Source organism: Neovison vison, chromosome 12, assembly GCF_020171115.1.
Source record: "Neovison vison isolate M4711 chromosome 12, ASM_NN_V1, whole genome shotgun sequence".
Taxonomy (NCBI): Eukaryota; Metazoa; Chordata; class Mammalia; order Carnivora; family Mustelidae; genus Neogale; species Neogale vison.
The window spans coordinates 43,025,619-43,046,987 of NC_058102.1; the positions used below are offsets into that span (position 1 = coordinate 43,025,619).

Below are 21,369 nucleotides of genomic sequence, written 5' to 3' on the forward strand. Positions count from 1 at the left end.
CTTGAAGAAACAGACAAATTTCTTTTTTTAGGCATTTGCTTTTTCCAAGAATCAGCCTAGAGGTTTGCTGAGATCAAGTCAAAACAGTCCTCTGGAACACTATTTAGACTCATATTTGGCCATACCTTCAGGATATTACTACCATAGGACATGTGTCCAGGCCCTAGATAAGGCTGTGTTGCCTGGGTGGCCTAATGAATAACTATACACATGTCTAAGCCTAAGTCCACTAGAAGATCATTATTTAAATTCTATGATAGAGCTATAGAGCTGTATAGATCATGACCTTAGCAGAAACCAAGAGTTGGGCACTCAATCAACTGAGCCACCCAGGTGCCCCAATCCTTTCTGTAACTCTATCACATCTCCTCCCTTCACTCTCACATCTTGTACCTCAGGTCTAGGACCCACAGTTAAACACTACTTTGAGATGGATATTATTTAGCTGCACTATCCTTTAATCCTCCCCAAGATACCATCTTCCTTCTGATCTAGTGCTTCATTCATTTTGGTACCTTGGTCACCATCTCCCTTTTCAGGCAAAATTGTTCTTGTCCCTAAATTTGGGACATAGATGATTACAATGTGCTTATGGATGATTCATCCAAAGGCTTAGCCTGTTACTGGATGTCTTTACCATCTCAAATAACACTCCATAATTGTTGGAGTCACATTCTGGATCTTGTTATCCCTTAAAACTATACCTCTGAACTCACAATATCATACATTCCATTCACTGACTGTAGCCTCCTATCCTTGCAGCTTGCTCACTCATTTACTTCTGTCATATTTCTTCATTAAGTTCATTGGTACTGCAAGTCTATTTTATCCCTATCTATCCTACTGTCTCTTCTCAGTAAAGCCTAGGTCTATTGCTTTGCATATTATCTGGCTAAGACCCTATAACTCCATTACTGTTTTCCTTTATGTCTACCTGACAAAACCCCAGTGCTGGAAAAAATGACAGAACCTTAACAGTCTGCATGCTCCATGTCTGCTTCAAGGCTGCTGGGTGTTGCTGGGAAAAAAATCATTTTAGGAGGTAGAGAATCTTTCTATGTCTCTCTAATCAGCTTCCTCCCTCATTTTCCATCATAACTATTTCAAACCTTCCCAAACCTCAAAATTCTAGCTTTACTGTCTCCTTTATTCTCAGGACATTATCTGTCCTACTTCACAGTGAAATATAATAGCCTTTAGATTGAAACATGGGAATTTTTTTTTCACTAAACATGACAAATATACCTATTTCCTTCTTCCTTCCTTTTTTTAAAAAAAAATTTAAAAAAGATTTTATTTATTCATTTGAGAGAGAGTGAGAGACAGCATGAGAGGGAAGAGGGTCAGAGGGAGAAGTGGACTCCTGGCTGAGTTGGGATGGCGATGTGGGGCTCTGTCTTGGGACTCTGGGATCATGACCTGAGCCAAAGTTGCTTAACCAACTGAGCCACCCAGGTACCCTCTTCCTTCCTTTTAAATACAACTGGAGAACTGTCCCTCCTTCCTAGAGGCTAATTTCTTTAATAACATTCCTTTTCTCAGGAACTTGTACCTTTGGATATGTATATACACACACACTCACACTCACACTCTGCCTTTGTTCTTTACAAAGAATTGCTTTTATCTGTATTTGACCTTTCATATCAATATTTAAATAGGCTTACATCTTTCCCACTTTAAAAACAAAACAAAATAAAAACAACAATAAAAGAGCCCAGAATTCATTCATTTTCCTCTATTCCACAGAAATGGCTCTTCTTATGCTTATCAATGAACTTCTCTTTAATTTGATATTTTAATGTCCTTACTTTGCTTGACCTCTTAGAAATTTTGGACTACTACTTCCTTCTAAAAACATGCTTTCCCCTATGCCTCCTATGATACTCTTCTTTCTTTTTTCCTACCTGTGTGATCATTCTTAGGTTCCTCTCCACACTTCATCTTCCTTTAATTGCCCTTAAATGTTGGCATAAGATTCTGGAGGTCCTGTTCTCTTTTTACTCTATACCTCTCACTAGGCAATCCCATTTACTCACATGATTTCAATTACCCTATGTAGTCTTGCACTCCAAATATTTGTTCTATTCCATGCCTTACTCATGAGCTTCTGACCTATATAACCAACTGCTTATTGAACATCTCAATGCAGGTAAATCACAGCCAACTTAAATTATGTTCAAGATGGATTTCATGATCTTCCCATTGCAGTTAATGGCAATACCAGTCATGCCTGAATTATAATTCTGAGAATCTTCTTTGACTGTTACCTCTTTATTACTTCCTTTTTTACAGATTTAATTAATTAACTAGTTAATTAATTAATTTCAGAGAGAGAGAGGGCATACATGCAAGTGAGGGGAGGGGCAGAGGGAGAGAATCTTTAAGCAGACTCCTTGCTGAGCATGGAAGCCACCTAATGTGAGGCTCAATCCCATGAGATTATGGCCACAGCCAAAACCAAGAGTCTGATGCTTAACTGACTGGACACTGTCCCTCCTCTTTCTCATTACTTAGTATAATGATCTACAAATCCTGTTATTATTGTCTTCTAAAAATGTCTTAAATAATTATCTGATCTCAATCCAGATATCCTTCATTGATGTTAAAGTAAATAAATAAGTAAAGATAATACATGTATAATACTTGTAAGTATATGGTGGAAAGGAAGAAACAGAAAAGGTAACCTTATTTTTATTTTTTTAAAAGATTTTATGTATTCATTTGAGAGAAAGAGAAGAGAGAGCATGAGAGGGGAGAGGGTTAGAGAGAGAAGCTGACTCTCCGTCAAGGAGGGAGAAGGGCAACTTTAAAGGGGAAAATGTCTCCTTCCTCTACTTTTCCTCCTATCTTCCCAGAGATAACTTCTGTTTAACGTCTTCTTATGATTCCTACCAGAAACAAGTGTTTTTTTCCCCCATAAAAATTCTCAGTACTTATATATTGTGATAGACTACTAGCTATCAATCTAAATATCTAAATACAGAAATAACAGTATTTTAGCTTGTCACATTATTGGCTAACCATGTTATGTTTCCCAATTTCCCTTGCAACTTAGATGTGGCCATGTGATCAGTTTTATATCCAATGGAATGCAAATGGCAGTAATGTGCATCACTTCCCACTTGTGCTATAGGAGATGGTCATGCAGACAACACGTTTCTTTTGCCTTACTATGAGATTAAGCAAACCGTTATCTGTGACTTGGTCTTGATCTGTAGACATAGATTCTGCCTCCAGGGAGTGGTGAAGAAACAAGATGGGAGCAAGCTGGGTCTCTGAATGACTAGTAGAGCAGACCTACACACCTAACTGAAATTTCCCATTTCTCTCTTCTGAATCACTGTATTTTCTGATAATGCTAGCTGCTGTAACAAAAGACCCAGTCTTACTTATTATTGTTCTGAATCTTACTTTTTCATCTAACAAGTGAGATTGGTACATAAAGACACCAGTATTTTCAATAGTTATACAATAATGCATGGTAAATTAATTGTTAGGTCTGCTCTTACTTGAGTCATTATTTTTTAAATTTCAGTTTCATGCTATTAAAACATACTGAAATGGGTATCCTTGTGTGTGTATATATATATATATATACATATACATATATATATAGGCTTATTTTCATGAAGATATTAAAATGATAAAATTCTAATAAGGATATTACAAGAATAAAAAGTAAGTATATTTTAAATTTTATTATTCTGCCAAATCCAGAAAGATTATACCAATTTACTGTCCCATCATATGTGCAGAGTGTCGAGCTTTTCTATCATCTCAGATGGATGAGTGAAAAGTAGTAACTCGTATTTGTTTTTATTTGAATTATTTCAATGATGAGTGAAATTGAATATCTCCTCATATGATTAATGACTTTTTCTTTTTAGTAAATGACCTTTTTCATATCTTCTTTAAATTATTCTTCTGTGTTGTTTCTCTTTTTCTTCATTATTTGTATGAATTTTTTGCAAATTAATGAGACTAATTCTGCCATATATTCCACAAATATATTTTCACACTATATTGTCTTTTCTTTGGTTATAGCTATGGTATTTCTTTAGCTATAAATTAATTTTAAATTTTTATGTAATCAAATGTATTCATATTTTCTGGATTTTTATGTTCTGCTTGGTAAGTCCCCAGGCTGATCTCTCCATTTTGGCTGAGCCCAGACTGCAACTGTGTCTTCTCAGTGCTGTGCAGCTTCTGAAATTTCTGTGTGGATTTTCAGCTTCTGAGCAACTGTTCCTATTTAATCTTTCCAGAATCTTGTCTTAGGATGGGTAGCTTAGGAGTTGACCAAGGACCCATAAATAATTTTTACAGGTTTTGGGGTGTCCTTCTTTGCAATCCTCTCCTCTTCGGGATCCTAATCCTGAATATAAGGTATCTTAACATCAATAACCACTGATATTTCCTATGTTCAGCAAATAACACATTTGTTGCTTGGATTCTGTTTCTCTGGCTCTGGTTTCGAGAATTCTCTCAGAGAAAGCCAAGGCAAATATAGGGTTCCCACTGAGTTCTTTTCTATTTGCAAAGATTATGACCTGAGCCAAAACTGAGAGCCAGACACTTAACTGGCTGTGCCAACCAGGCACCCTGAAAGCATTGTGTAAATGAACTTTTGCACACTCATTGAAAAACAGAACACCGTAAAGACCCTTAAAAAGAATCTGGAAACTCTTTGTGTACTCAAATGGAAAGACTTTCAGTTTATATCACTAAGTAAACAAAAAATTGAAGAACACCACAGGAAGTGAGGTAGACTTCTGTTTGAATTGTGGAAACGCACGCACGAACACACACACACACACACACACACTCACTCACAAAGACAGATATACTTTGGTATATGCATAGAATATATCTTTTAAGATAAAATACTGGGGAGGGTAACTGGAAGACAGAAATGGGAGCATTAATTTCTTTTCAATTTTCTATCATGATTTTTCTATTATGACTATTAAGTAGTAAACATATTTTATTAAAATGACCTAGAATTACAGTCCATAGAAAGTAATGAGAAAGAGGTTTTACCACACAAAATCCTAAGGGCCAGCAGAAGTTGCAATCAGAAGAAAATATATAACTGTAAATATCTTCAATATTAAGTAGGATTAACGATAAAGGAATGTTGTATACCTTAACAAAAACAACCTAAAAGATACTTGGAAGATTGAATATCTCAAAATTACAAAAAAGAAAGTAAACAAAGAAATTAGAAAGTATGAATCAATCTGGAATCTTTTCTTTTGAAAGATCAATGAAATAGATTAAATCCTCATGAGCTTCATTAAACAAGAAAAGAAGAAAAATATTCATTATTAAGCTTTCTCTACATTTACTTTTCCTATAATTCTCTTCTGCTTTTTTCCATATAGAACTTGCACTTCAATACCTCCCCCTTCCCTCGTATGTTCTAATATAGTCTACCTCTTTCTTTTTTATTGATGGCTTTCTTTAGCTTATAAAAATGCATTAGTAACCAAGGTTATAAAAAACAGCTTTCATGTAACTCTACACACTGACCTCTTTTTCTTCTCTCTGCTGTCAATCATCTAATCAGAGTAGTATTCTAAATTGGCATTATTTTTCAAACTGCAAGTCATGAGCCTTAATAGTTCATAAAATCAAATTTAGTGCTTCATAGCCAATATTTTAAAATATGAAATAGTTGTATTAAATTGCAAGCAAAATATTATTTCATGTAACATGTTTTTATTTTAAGGATACATATTGTTTTCTAGATATTTCCTTTTAGTTATATACTGTATTTCATACTTCTAAGATGCACATCTTTTCATATTTTAACATCTCTGTAAATGGGATACATGTTACCATTGATGATGTCTTAAAATCATAGCCAAGCAGTGAATGTGATATGGTTGTCACTGAACATTTGTGAACTTGTCATAGCTCTTCATATTATCATTGCTTCAAATGGTCATATGCATTGTTTATCCTTAATGTATTTAAACTGTTATTCAGAATGTCTAAAATGATTACAATATGATATATCATCGAATCATAAATTATTATGTATGCAGAAAAACATGAAAAAGAACAATCTCATATACAATTAAAAAATGGTGGGAAAATAAGTCTAAATGTTATTTTTTTAAAATGCCAGCACAGTTCTAGTTTCTCTCTTACCTCACTAGACTCTCTTTATACTCCTGATAACTCTTTGCCTGAAGTTAAAATACTGTAGTGATGAAGGGCTTCGTCCTTAAGTTTCTTCTGTTCTATTTTCTATACTTAACTTTCTCACAAGGTGATCTCAAGAAGGACCAACTCATTTCTGCCCCAGAGTCTTTACCTGCAGTTCTTACTACTTTGGAACCTATCCTAGACCTTCATGTCTCATGATTCATTTACATTTCCCATAGTTGTCTGTCTACCCAATGTGTCTGAAACAGAACACTTTCTATTCCCCCAAGGTTTACTCATTTATGAGCCTTCTCTACCTAATTTAATGGTATCACCACTCATCTAGTTGCTCAAATTAGACAGATATATCATCCTTGATTATTCTATTACATTCACTCCTAAAGTTAAATCAATCAGCATATATTATTAGCTCCATCTTCAAACTAAATCCTGATCTGACCTTCCTTCACCATTTCCATCCAATGGTAGGCAGAATTCATGTCATAGAAGTATAGGTATTGACAGTGGTAGAGCAGAACTTTCCTCTGAACAGTCATCCTGGGACACTGGCTCACTTTAAGCCATGGCTGTGCCACCTTCTAGGACAACTGAATCTTCCACCAGATCCTCTGTGTCCAGCCAACAGATGAAAGAAGATCAGAGTGTGAAGGAACATGGGGATAGTTTTTAAAGGGTAGGCCTGAAAGTGGCCTATATTCTACTGGCTAAAGTTTGTCACAGGACCCCACCAAATTTCTAGGGAGGCTGGGAAAAATATATTCTAGCTATCTGTTTATGAAATAAAGAAAATGGCACCACCTGCCAAACTCTATTCCCTTAACTATTAAATAAAGAAAATTTTCTTTATTAAATACTTTTGGATACTATCATTTACTTCTTTTGGCATTAGAGTCAAGTCATTTTCATCAACCCCAGATCCCTTACCTTACCTTTAAACCTATATTCAGGTAAATGTTTCTATCATTTCATACCTGCTTTTACAACAACTCTATTCTATTTAAAGTATACATATGTGTACATTTTGTTAATGTTGCTTTTTGATTTATTTACTTACTTATACATTTGTTTATTTTTACACATTTCCTTCCCAACAGAGCACAAGCATTTTTAGGATAGACACCATATTTAAAAATATGGAATTCTCTTGCCTAGTCAGCGTTTGGTGCACCTCCCACAAATATATATTTAATTAAACAAAAGGTCCTGCAGTCACCTACAGATACAACATGTCCAAAAATAAACAAATGCTTTCCCTCCACACTACATCTTTTCCTAGCTTAGTTAATAAAATAACCTATCACTGAAACTTAATTTCTCATGGTCATATTTGATTGTAGCAGTTCCAATGTCTAAGTTCAAGGCTAGTCTAATTAATATTTTTAAAATTTTACTTTTTTTTTTTTTAGAAATATATGAGTCTTTGAAACTGAATTATAATCACTAGAAAATGATATATATAAATATTATTTCAGTTCATTTTTTTCTGATCCTTACAAGTGATCTTAATCTTTATATGAGTATTTTATAGACTAGGAATGTTCTCTCTTCTTTGATTATTATTTATACTCCATTTATTCTTCTCTGTTCCTTAGGAGCACCAGTTTATAGATTTATCTGTCCTAAATAGTTCCTTTCTTTCTTTATACATATTTTGATTTCCATTCTTCATCTTTGTGTTCTAAGAGGTTCAAGGTTGTCATTGATTTATATTTTCTCTATGGCAAATCTGTCTTATTCTTCCATTCTGTATTACTTTCCTGTGGCTACTTTAACAGATTAGTATAAATTCAGTGATTAAAGCAACAAAAATTTATTCTCCTAGTTCTGGGGGCCTGTAGTCCAAAATCAAGGTGTTGGCAGGACTGCGTTCCCTCCAAAGGCTCATGGGGGGATTTCCTTGACTCTTCCAGGTTCTGGTGGCTCCAGAAGTTCCTTGGTTTATTAATATATCACTCCAACCTCTTCTATGATCTCTTTGCTTCTTCCTCTTCTGTGTAACTAAGTGCCAAATTTCCCTTTCCCTCTCTTACATGAATATATGTGATTGCATTTAGGGTCACTTAAATATTCTAGGCTAAGCAATTCCTCTTAAGATCCTTATCTTGATCACATCTTTGCCATATAAGACAATACTCATTCTTGTCACATAGGTTAATATTGACAGTTCTGTTAATTAGGACCTGGTTATATCTTTGCTGGGGGTGCGGTACCATTCAGTTCCCTACACATTCCAATTTTCAGTTTGTCTCTCTTATATTAATTTTTACTCAGTATTTCATAATACTATGCTGGATTGATTTTTCTGCTAACTATTCTTATGAAAGATAGCTATTACTGTCTACTTTGAGTACATATAAAATAAAACTTGGACTGAGTTGACTAATGTATGTTCTAATCTAGATCCTTCATGGGGCAAACTTGCCAATATTTGCATCAAAAGAAAAATGGCTGATAGAAATTTCAAGAAAAGCTTATGGGACAGGTGGGTGGAAAGTATAATAATCCTACCTTGTAGCTTCATATTATCACTATACTTATAGGGTAGTCTTGCACTCAACTACTGTAATTAAGGTGACCAAATACCTTCATCTTATCAAATGAAAATGTCATCTCTCTTTCCTCATGCTTTTCATTTTTTTAGAGGCATCTCATACAGTTAGCCACTTTGAGCATATTGACTCATGTTTTTCACTTGGCTTCCAAGTACCCCTTACCAGCACCATTTAGATTTTCCTCTTATCTTCTTTGTCTAAAGTTGAAATATGGTAGTGATCCAGGACTTGACCCTTAAAATAAATCTTTATGCTCTCACATAAGGTGATTTCATTCAAGACTGTAATTTATTTCTATCTCAGGGCTTTTATACCAGTAGTGTCCTCTGCTTAGAAACCTATCCCAGATCTTTGCAGAACTTTTTACTTCTCATGATTCATTTCATTTCCCATATTTATATTTCCACCTAAGATGTCCAAACCAAAACACATTTCCTGTTCTTCCCTATTGAATTGATGGCATCATTATTCATCCAGTTTATCAAACTAAAGACATAGGTATCATCTTGGATTATTGATCCCATTTATCCCTCAATCAAATCCATAAACTAATATTATTAGCTCCAGATTAACTCCATGATATATGCAGAAACTGACCTTTCCTCTCAATTCCCATTCTATGATAGGCAAAATTCTAGGATGGACCATAAAATCCCTTCCCCTGGTATATACATGTCTTGCTTAATTCCCAGGACAGTGAGTATGATGAACTTTACTTCTATTAATAATGGTTTATGTTATATGGCACAGTTGACCTTAAAATAAGAAAAACTATCCAGGTGGGCCTGACTCAATTATTTGGCACTCTAAAAGCAAAGACTTTTCTCTAGCTGGTCACAGAAAAGAAGTCAGAGACTTGAAGCATGAGAAGGTTTTACTGACTTAAAGATGGGGGCAGTTTTGTGTTAAGGAATGTGGGCAGCCTCTAGAAGCTGAGAGGAACCTCTGGCTGACAGCCAGCAGCTAAATGTGGTCCAAGTCCTATAATTACATTGAACTGAATTCTCCTAACAATTGTAATGTGATTGGAAGCAGATTCTTCCCTAGAGTCTTAGAGATAAGAACTCAGTCAAGTTCTTGATACTGGCCTTTGAGACCCTGAGCAGAGAATCCAGCCACAGCTGTGCATGAACTTACAGCCTATAGAACAATTTGATAACAAAAGGTACTGTTTTAAGTCACTAAATTTGTGGTGACTTATTATGTAACAATAGAAAACCAATGCACATTCTAAAACCCTAATCCAAAATAGACTAGGGGCACCTGGCTGGCTCATTCAGTATAGCGTGCTACTCTTGATCTCAGGGTCACGAGTGTAGGCCCCACAATGTTTGTAGGGCTTACTTAAAAAAAAGAATACCATAGTCTATAGCCTGTAATATAGAAAAAATCCAATTATGTTTACTTCCTCTTTGTACCCATATTTTCCTATACTCAGTGCTCAGTATATAATAGCAAGGATAATCTTTTGGTTTTTTAAGGGTTCTTTTCAAAACATAAAAAAGATCATTTCACTCACTTGTTTAAGACTTTCCATTGCCTTGGCCATTACGTAGGATAAGTTCCAAAATCCTTAACATGCTATTTGGTAGCTGTCACCTAATTTTCCACTTGAACTCTTACCAGTTATGCATTTCTCAGACATGCTAAACTCATTCCAAGCTCAAAGGTTTTGTATATGCTCTTATTTCTATCTGAAATATTTAGTCATCTTCAGGCCAAATGCCACTTTCTCTTACAACTACCTTGCCTATATTCCATCTGCTTGTTTTGCCTTATGTTTTATGGCATATTTTATTATCTAATTAAATGTTATTTATTTATGTGTTTATTTATTTATTGTTTGTCTCCCTTCCAAGACTACAAACTAAATATGGTCAGCCTTTTTTGGTCTTGTTGGTAGACAAATCTGTGCCTTGTATAGAGGTGTTAAGTGCATTAATGAAGACTAGTGCCTCAGAGGAAACCTCTTTCCTCCCTTAAATCAGTACCTAGTTCCCTAAATTTTCAATACCAATTAGCAGTTAACTTTTAAAAGTTTCTCCCTATAACAGATATCATCCCAATGCTTTCATTCTGTAGTAATGAAATGAAATGAAAGGAAGCCTAAGAGATTTTAAAATGATGCTATGTCTTGGACTTGTTTTGTATGACTGTGTTCAGGGTCACAAAACAGGGTCAGGAATGGGATTTCTGAGTGTGATTTGATTTATATCATAGTTCTCTTATTTTCCCTAACCAGAGGAATACAATCAGTAATCAGTAACTGATGTGTTTTTCTGTTTGTTTGTTTGTTTGTGTTTTCTTTTTGGTTAGTATCAGAGCATTTTATTTGGCAGAAATTTTTTCTTTCTTTTTTTTTTTTTAAGATTTTATTTATTTATTTGACAGACAGAGATCACAAGTAGGCAGGCAGGCAGAGAGAGAGGAGGAAGCAGGCTCCCTGCTGAGCAGAGAGCCCGATGCGGGGCTCAATCCCAGAACCCTGAGACCATGACCTAAGCCGAAGGCAGAGGTTTAACCCACTGAGCCACCCAGACGCCCCGGCAGAAATTCTTTCTTAATTTTTACTGTTTTCTTGACATGTTGATTAGGATATTTTCTCACTTGATTGGACATTTTAATAATATTACTTATAATATAATCTTGACCTATAACAAAACTTCAGATTTTCCCACAAAATTCTCTAGTGATGGAGGCTATTTTGGAAGGTAGTTATTTCCCATAATAGGAAGGTATTCAGGTGTAGAGTAAACAATCACATGGTAAGTAAGGAGAAAGAATTCAAATTTAAATTTCTTTTCAGTGTACCAGAATTCATTGTTTATGCACCACACCCAGTGCTCCATGCAATATGTGCCCTCCTTAATACCCACCACCAGGCTTACCCAACCACCATCCTTCTCTCCTCCAAAACCCTTGGTTTGTTTCTCAGAGTCCATAATCTCTCATGCTTCATCTCCCCCTTCAATTTACCCCAATTCACTTTTCCTTTCCTTCTCCTAATGTCCTCCAGGTTATTCTTTATGCTCTACAAGTAAGTGAAACCATATGATAATTGACTTTCTCTGCTTGATTTATTTCATGCAGCATAATCTCTTCCCGTCCATGCTGACACAAAAATTGGGTATTCATCCTTTCTGATGGAGGCATTATATTCCATTGTATATATGGACCATATCTTCTTTATTCATTCGTCCATTGAAGGGCATCTAGGTTCTTTCCATGGTTTGGTGATTATGGCCATTGCGGCTATGAACATTGGGGTACATATGGCCCTTCTTTTCACTACATCTGTATCTTTGGGATAAATACCCAGTAGTGTAATTGCAGGGTCATAGGGTAGCTCTATTTTTAATTTCTTAAGGAATCTCCACACTGTTTTGCAAAGTGGCTACACCAACTTGCATGTTCACCAACAGTGTAAGAGACTTCCCCTTTCTCCACATCCTTTCCAACACTTGCTGTTTACTGTCTTGTTAATTTTGGCCATTCTAACTGGCGTAATGTGGTATCTCAATGAGGTTTTAATTTGAATTTCCCTGATGACTAATGATGATGAACATTTTTTCATGTGTTTGTTAGCCATTTGTATATCTTCTTTGGAGAAGTCTGTTCATATCTTCTGCCCATTTTTTCACGTGATTATCTATTATTTGGGTGTTGAATTTGAGGAGTTCTTTATAGATCTTGGATATAAGCCCTTTGTCTGTAGTGTCATTTGTGAATATCTTCTCCCATTCCCTGGGTTGCCTCTTTGTTTTGTTGACTGTTCCCTTTGTTGTGCAGAAGCTTTCTATTTTGATCAAGTCCCAAAAGTTCATTTTTGCTTTTGTTTCCTTTGCTTTTGGAGACAAGTCTTGAAAGAAGTTGCTGTACCCGGTGTCAAAAAGGTTACTGCCTATATTCTCTCCTCTAAGATTTTGATAGATTCCTGACTCATGTTGAGGTCTTTCATCCATTTTGGGTTCAACTGATTCAGAAAAAACATTTGACAAAATATAGCACCTGTTCCTGATTAAAATTCTTCAAAGTATAGGGATAGAGGGAACATTCCTTAACTTCATAAAATCTATCTATGAAAACCCACAGAGAATATCATTTTCAATGGGGAAAAGCTGACAGCCTCCCCTTTGAGATCAGGAACACGACAAGAATGCCCACTCTTGCCACTGTTGTTTAATATAGTACTAGAAGTCCTAGCAACAGCAATCAGACAATGAAGAGAAATACAAGGTTGGCAAATACAAATTGGCAAAGAAATACAAATTGGCAAAGAAGAAGTCAAACTCTCTCTCTTCCCCAATGGCATGAAACTTTTTATGAAAAACCCAAATACTTCACCCCCAAACTACTGGAACTCGTATAGCAATTCAGTAATGTGGCAGAATACAGAATCAATATACAGAAATCAGTTACTTTCTTATACACTAGCCATGAAAATATAGAAAGGGAAATTAGAGAATCGATAACACCAAGAACCATAAGATACCTTGGAATAAACCTAACCAAAGAGGTAAAGGATCTGTACTCGAGGAACTACAGAACACTCATGAAAGAAATTGAAGAAGACACAAAAAGATGGAAGACCATTCCATGCTCATGGATAGGAAGAATAAACATTGTTAAAATGTCTATACTGCCCAGAGCAATCTATACTTTCAATGCCATCCCGATCAAAATTCCACCAGCATTTTTCAAACCGCTGGAACAAATAATCCCAAAATTTGTATGGAACTAGAAAAGACCTCAATTCACTAAGGAAATGTTGAAAAAGAAAAACTAAGCTGGGGGCATCACATTGCCTGATTTCAAGCTTTACTACAAAGCTGTGATCATCAAGACAGCATGGTACTGGCACAAAAACAGATACATAGACTGGTGGAACAGAGTAGAGAGCCCAGATATGGACCGTCAACTCTATGGTCAAATAATCTTTGACAAGGCAGGAAAAAAATATACAGTGGAAAAAAGACAGTCTCTTCACTAAATGGTGCTGGGAAAATTGGACAGCTATGTATAGAAGAATGAAACTCGGCCATTCACTTACACCATTCACAAAGTTAAAATTCTTTAAGGAAGTAATCCTTGGTTAATTTGTATGTTAAATCAATATGCCCAAAATATGACTTTTTTCAATATAGAATTGAAACTATTTCAATTTAAAATCTCTACAATCTTACATTTAATTCTTTTATAGTACACAAAGACATTTAGAAGAATATTTTGAAAGTTAGGAAAATTTAACCTTGAAAAATTCCCGATTTATTTTTATATTCTTTTTAAAATTTTAAACAACTTACCCTGGTGCATAGTTGCATATGAAAATTACTGCATATCTAATATGTCCAACTCTTGTACATGAAGTAGCAGCACAACCAACTTTGTAAGATGTGTCCCAAACAAGCTAAAATAAAATTTTCAAAGGAAACAAAATTTGATTCTAAACATTTATTGTCATGTTATAAACAATAATATAGTCAATTCACAAGGAACTGTTAACCAAGCAATTTAAGGAATATGAAGTATTCTCTATTTGCATGCAGGTAGAGAATTCTCATAGATTTAGGGAAGCATTTCCCAAACTCTATTTAGGAAATCTTTAGCAGGTTCTTCCTTAGGATAAAGAGTTTGAGAAACACTGACCCAGAGAGTTTTACACCTTGAATCAATTTTCAAACTCCTGTTGAATCTGAGAGTTCTAGGTTATTCACAGAGAGGATCAACGAAAAGAGAAGTTTTGGAATACTGGAAGTTGTGACTGGAAAGGAGAAAAATGACATCAAGATTATAGAAAGGATGGAAAAGCAATATAAGAGTAGAGGGTAACTGAATGCAGTCAGCATTTCTCTTCTTTTGTTGAGGAAATTCCATTACAAAATAAAATAGAGTCTGGACCTGCAATTTAAAAAAATGTATAAAAGAGCTGGTTTCTATAAAAAGAAAAACATGTCTTGAATTGGAGTGACAATATGAGAATGATTGAAGATATTCCAGAAATTCTTTGTAGGACTTTAGTATTTAAAATACTTTCACGTAACAAAAAACGTACTTGTTTTGTCTGTTAACATCTGTGGAAGAGAGAAACAGTTTCTGGTATCCTTTTCTCTTTATCCCAAGCTTTAGTGGTTTTAAAAAATGAGAATTAAAAAATAAACAAAAAATAAAAGAATAAAGAATAAAAAAATGAGAATTTTTTAAAAAAGAATTTAAAAAATTCTTATGGTTTCACTTACTTGTAGAGCATAAGGAATAACATGGAGGACAATGGGAGTTGGAGAGGAGAAGTGAGTTGGGGGAAATTGGAGAGGGAGATGAACCATGAGAGACTGTGGACTCAGAAACAAACCCAGGGTTTTGGAGGGGAGGGGGATGGGGAGTTGAGTGAGCCTGGTGGTGGGTATTAAGGAGGGCACATATTGCATGAAGCACTGGGTGTGGTGCATAAACAATGAATCTTGGAACACTGAAAAAAAATTAAATAAAAAAAAAACAATTCTTAAAGAAACAGAGTGATATATTAAAAGAATAGAGAAGAGAATGTCAGCAGTAGTTAAAATGGAATTAAGCAGGTATAAAAAACAGGAAACAAAAATCTCTAGGATACCAGAATTAAAGAGGAAAAAATAACAGGAGAAGATCATGGAGTAGACTTGGTTAATTTACTGGGATTATTAAAATCGTATTAAGGAGTCTAACTTTGATATGAGCAAAACAATGGAGAACCACTCTAACTTTCTGGAAGAAAGAATGGATCAAACAGCTTTGAAACACGATTCATTCGATAGAACTTAGATATGAATTTAATGTGACAAAATCATAGGATTTTAAGTTCTGCATAAAACATGACATCATAGTCTATTGACTGAAAAATAATCATCTCCTTTTCTTTTTTTAAAATAATCATCCCTTAAACCAGCTTGGAAGTTAATCCAATTATTTCTTGATTCCTGATACAAATATTTATGGAAAACCAAAATAATGTTATGTTCTTGTGTTGAGAATGTATGGATAAGGTAACTCTCTGTACTCAGTGTAGTATATAGATTATAAATAATGTGACAGTGAAATAACAAGTGTATATCGAGGAAATAACAAGTGGTTCAGTATTGCTGGAGTATAAAGTGTAAAGGTGGATTGTTAGACGAGACAGGAAAACAACGTCATTAATTTGCACTTAAAATGTTTAAATCAATCAGCTATATGGTAGTATGTGTACAGATCTGTGCAAAAAATAAGAAGTTCTTTACTTATGTCTACAGTCAATAATTTAAAAACAATTTTTATTTGTTAGTTTCTTCCTTTTCCAGTGTGTATTACTTTTAGAAAGGCACCTTTCATTTTTGGGTATGGAAATGAGATTTACTACATTTAAAGGAATGTTTTAACTGTATGATTCACATAATAGATGCAATCACAGACATTTTGAAGATCTAGGACTGATTAGAATTTTGATTCTATTAGAAGTAGTAACTTTACCATTTGAGGTTATTTATAAAATTGAAACATAATCAAAAACTTCGTAGAACTCAAGTAAGGAGTCTATTGAATAATATAAAAATTAGATACCTGTTTATAATTAGAACAGACACTAGAGCAACTGTCATTTTCAAAATTGTACCTTTTCCTCTCTTCATACCAACTTCTGATAGCAATACTTGCAGTGAATTCATTTTCAGGTCCGACCCATATATTTTCACCAATACCATTAAATACAGGATGGGCCATTTTTAGTTCTTCTAAATGATTATTATGTTCAAGGATACATTTTTTCCCCCATGCTCTAGCAGTCCGTGACAAAGCTATATCCCAAGTCTGAAAAAAATGCAAAAAGCAAAGAAAAAATAATAATAATGAGCATTTTTTTCTTGTTCTCTAAATTATTTTCCTTGAGTTCTCATATTCTGTTTAAGGAAAACAATTCAAAACTGTGCTTATGAGCTTGTTGGTAGAATTTCTATGGGGGAAAATGTTCTTGAGTTAATCATAAATGAAATAATTATTTCCTGAGTCAAAGGACTATCTATATAATTGTAATTTAAAATTCATATTGTTAGATGATGCAAATGGTTATATACTCTAACATGTATTCTGTTCAGAATATATACTTTTAATCTCATTCCTTTTCTACATAATAATACAATAATTTAAAGTATTCATCTAAGAACTATTTATTGAATACTGAGTATATGCAAACTATTGTAATGTGGGGAATAAAATACAAAGTCAGGCATAAATTTTGTCTTCTATATTTTATAAATATAAAATTTTAACACATAGTTGTACTTGCTGAATATTATAAAAGATGCACATGTAAAGTTTTGTGGATAGTCTCAGAAATATAAGAAAATATCACAAGATACTGTTCCCTTGTTACCTATCTAGAAATATTCAGAAATGTGTAATTTTATTACTATTTTGAGACTCATTAAATTCACTGTACATTTAGATAAATCAACAAGAAAGTTGTAAAATCAAAATGCTTTGTACATGCTGTAATATATCTGAAAATAAACATTTCTAAAAACCAATACCAAGATTTCCTTTGAGTTTTCTTAGTTAATTTCATAGATTATACATATAGAAAATATAGAAAACAAATATTTCTTTAGAATATCCCTCGCACTTTCCTCCCCAAAGGTAAAAATTGTTAAAAAATATTGCTTATGTATACATTTCTCTATCTCTGTATATATACATATACAAACATATTCAAATATAAGATATAAGCAGGGATGCTATAGGTAGGTATTGGGTGGTTTTTTTTCTATACTATTGTAATCATGCCATACACAATATAACTGGCCTTCAAATTCGCAGTTTTCACTTAAGAGAGATTGTTCCGTTTTAGCATAACTAGATCTACCCAAGTTTTATCAAGTCAGCACAGTATTATTCCCCAATATGTATATTTTATAATACCTGTTACCATTCCCCTATTAATGGCCTTTTAGACAGCTTTCCATCTGCAAACAATGCTCCAAGGACTATCCTTCTATTGCTTCGTTTTGCATATTGTTTATATATCACATGCTACTATGTACTAGTCCCTATTCTAAGTGTTTTCTAAGCATTATTTCACTCAATGTTCACAATAATCCCATGAGTTATGCATGATTATTGCTTTTATCTCACAAAGGAAGTAACTGAAACACAAAAAAGTTAAGTAGTTTACTTATAGCTACGTAGAGTCAGTAAACTGTGGAGCCTGGATTTAAATCCAGGGAGTCCAACTCTCAAGTCCAAGTTTGTAAGCATTTAGTCATTGCTTCCCATGACTGTGTTATGGGAAAATATCTTTTAATACACTGCTGATATTTGCTTAATTTGGCATAGTCCTTTAGAAGAGCAATTGCTATATATCATATAATAAAATACCATACCCTTAATTTATTTATCCTATTTCTCGAATTTGTCTAAGGAACAAATCCAGAAGGAAGAAAAAACTTATGTCTATGGAAACAGTCCTTCTAATATCATTTAATAATATAAATTGGAAGCTCCTAATTGCCTGGTAAGAGAATATTTATTTAAATGACAGTCACAAAGACTAGTAGCAAGAGAACAGTTGATGAGGTGAAAATGGAAATAGGAGGGGAAAATGGAGGAAAAAGGAAGAACAACATTGTAAGGGAATGCAAAATCAAGGCCAGGGCTGGGATGAGGTGACTGAGACAATCCCTCAGCTGAGTACTACTGCAAATCCCAGTACTGTGCAAAATCTTGGCAATAACCGTGTCACAGTGACGTGTTTTTTATCTGAGGGTATTTTTTAAACCCAAACTAAAAGTGCTGTTCCCTGCGATCCGTCAACCTCAGTGAAGCCGTGCCCGGGTTCTGAGGCTGAGGGGTGGCATTGTGACAAGGAGGTTGTTGGTTTGGGCAACCGCCTTAGAGCCTCACCATGAAGCGCAAGTTAGACCCTCGGGGGAGGACGTTGCCCCGGAGCTCATTGTGGAGGTTCACGTACTCATTGATAAAGTGTACATCCTCTTCGTGAGGAAGTGTCGCGTTCAAACCGAAATCCAGCAGTAGTAGCCACAGCCTCAAAACGCCTCCTCGCATCAGAGGAAGTGATTGGGCGCACCATTCCCGCGCAAAGGGCCTTGGAGCCTCCATGGTCCACCCGTCGCAGACAGGCCAGTGCGCACGCGCCAGCCCGCCCCAACCAAGCCACGCCCCGACCCACGCAAGCTGGGCCTGCTTTTGGAGGCGCTTAGGAAGAAGCGGTAACGAAGTCCTAGGTTTAGGCGCCGAGAGTCATAGCAATCTGCAGAACTAACCGAAGAAAGGCTTGAGTCAAAGGAGTACAGGCTTTTCACTAAACTAAGCTAACTAAATATGGGGCACCTGGGTGGCTCAGTGGGTTAAAGCCTCTGCGTTTGGCTCGGGTCATGATCCCAGTATCCTGGGATCGAGCCCCACATTGAGCCCCACATCCATCCTCCGCTCAGCGGGGAGCCTGCTTCCTTCGCTCTCTCTTTGCCTGCCGCTCTGCCTCCTCGTGACCTCTCTCTGTGTCAAATAAAAAATAAAATCTTTAAAAAAACAAAACCAAAAACTAAATATTATCCAAAGTTGATTTCTGATACCACATGATGTGTCATCGTTTATTAATGAGCCATCTGTACTGAATGCCAGTTGCTGAATAATGAACGTGTTTGAGGAACTTTCTAATTATGCAAGGGGAAATGAGCATTCTTCTTTGATACTGTTGAAAATTCAGTAGATCTTTTTCTTCCATTCTTGCCTCTTGAGTTGAAAATTTAGTGCGGGATGCACCCTTTCCTATCCTCATGGACAAAGGCATTTCATCTTTAATTCGGACTTCCTTACTGAGATTTTTCTGTTAGTGTTTTAATAATCTTTTGTGAGGAACCACAGAATAAATGGAAGACTGGAAAGCTTAGCTTGTAGGGGGTAGAGTAGAAAACATCAAGTTCTCCTAAGGTTAAAGTATTTTCATTTCATCTCACCAGATCTGTATAGACAGCCTATAATATCAGAGTTCATCATCTCTGACAAATTGTCTTGTTCACAGTTGGTAAGAACTCATTTTTTGTTTTCATTTCTTTCTTTCAGACAAAATGGCTAGTGTCTTAGCAGATTTTGGCTTGGTCTCTTTGCGTTTAAACATTTTGCTGAAGAAAACTTGCTTTGAGGAATGTAAGTTCTAGGCGCAAAATAAAAGCACATATTTGGCTTGGGATACACATTTGCATATAACAAACCGTGCTCCATGGCATTGAAGAGGTACTTGAAATCAGGGACACTGGGACAGAATTTTGCCACAAAGAAAGCATTGGCATCTGGCTGGTCAAAATATATTTAAAAATGTGCTTTAAAAAATTACAATGTACAGGGGCACCTGGGTGGGTCAGTGGGTTAAGCCTCTGACTCTTGGTTTCTGCTCAGGTCATGATCTGGGGTGGTGGGATCAAGTCTCAACTTGGGCTCCCCTCTCAGTGGGGAGTCAGCTTGAGATTCTCTTCCTCTCCCCCTCCTGTCATGGTCTTGCTCTTTGTCTCTTTTTCTATAAAATAAATAATCTTTTGAAAAATGATGATGTATACAATTGAAAGCAGTAGACCTCACAAGATGGTTCCATTCATGCTGTTATACTTCTAATAAGTGTTTATTACCAGGCAATGTGTTAGGTAATGAGAAAGACCCAGACTCTACTGCCAAATAGCCTATAGTTTAGAGAACTAGCAAACTGGTAACTCTATTAACATGTGATAAAAACAAAACCAAAATGTTGTTGCAGCATGTATGGGACAATTAACACCCTTTATGAGGACCATGGAAGCCTTTCTAGAGAACGTAACTTCAAGAATGTGAAGCATACACGTGACAGAGCACATTCTAAGCAAAGGGAAAAGAGCATGTAATTATACCAGGAGATCTGAAAAGACTACAACTGTTTTAGTACCAAAGGTACTAACACAGGGATGGAGGTGGCATGTGGTGAAAGATGGAATTCCTTTATTATGTTGGTACTGTTGTTAGATTATGAAAATTGCTGTATCAAGGCACAAGATAAATAGTATAATGAAATCTTAGATTAGGAAGAAATTTTAGACAATTTTACTAGTCCTATGTATTGGTCAGACGCTCTGACACATCACTAATAGGAGATCATTATACTTCTCCTTAAATAATTATACTAAGAAGGAAGTTACTATCTCTTAGGCAACCTATTGCTGGACACCACACTCAATCATGGGTATTTCTTTAGGACCTCCTATATGTCTGAGTCCCTGATAGGTGTTAGAGTTACAGACTAAATATGTAGTCTGAACAAACTAAATATGTAGTTTATCCATATGAAGCTTTTAGTTATGGGTGATACAAATAAACTAATAATTATGATGCAGAGTAGTAAATGCTATTTTTGAAAAAGATTTTACTTATTTTAGGGAGAGAGAGAGAACATGAGCAGGGGAAGGGGCAAAGGGAGAGGGAGATGAAGAAGTAGATTCCCCATTGAGTTTGGAGCCTGATGCTGGCTCCATCTCAGGACCCGGAGATCATGACTCCAGCTGATATCAGATGCTCAATCAACTAAGCCACCTAGGTGCCCCAGTAAATGCTACTTTTAGTTTATTTAAAAAATTCTTACTTTGTTTCAGGCACTATTTTA

General features: G+C 35.3%; 1 protein-coding gene across 1 annotated transcript in view; it reads right to left on the bottom strand.

Moving 5' to 3' along the window:
• GLIPR1L2 (GLIPR1 like 2) overlaps positions 1 to 18,845 on the bottom strand; it is a 30,326-nt gene extending 11,481 nt beyond the window's left edge. Inside the window, exons 1-3 of the mRNA XM_044227910.1 lie at positions 18,630 to 18,845; positions 16,296 to 16,541; positions 14,030 to 14,133 (exon numbers count right to left, since the gene is read on the bottom strand). Coding sequence (XP_044083845.1) covers positions 14,030 to 14,133; positions 16,296 to 16,541; positions 18,630 to 18,845 — 566 coding nt within the window. The remainder of the gene's footprint in view (positions 1 to 14,029; positions 14,134 to 16,295; positions 16,542 to 18,629) is intronic.
• Between the last annotated feature and the right edge of the window lie 2,524 nt (positions 18,846 to 21,369).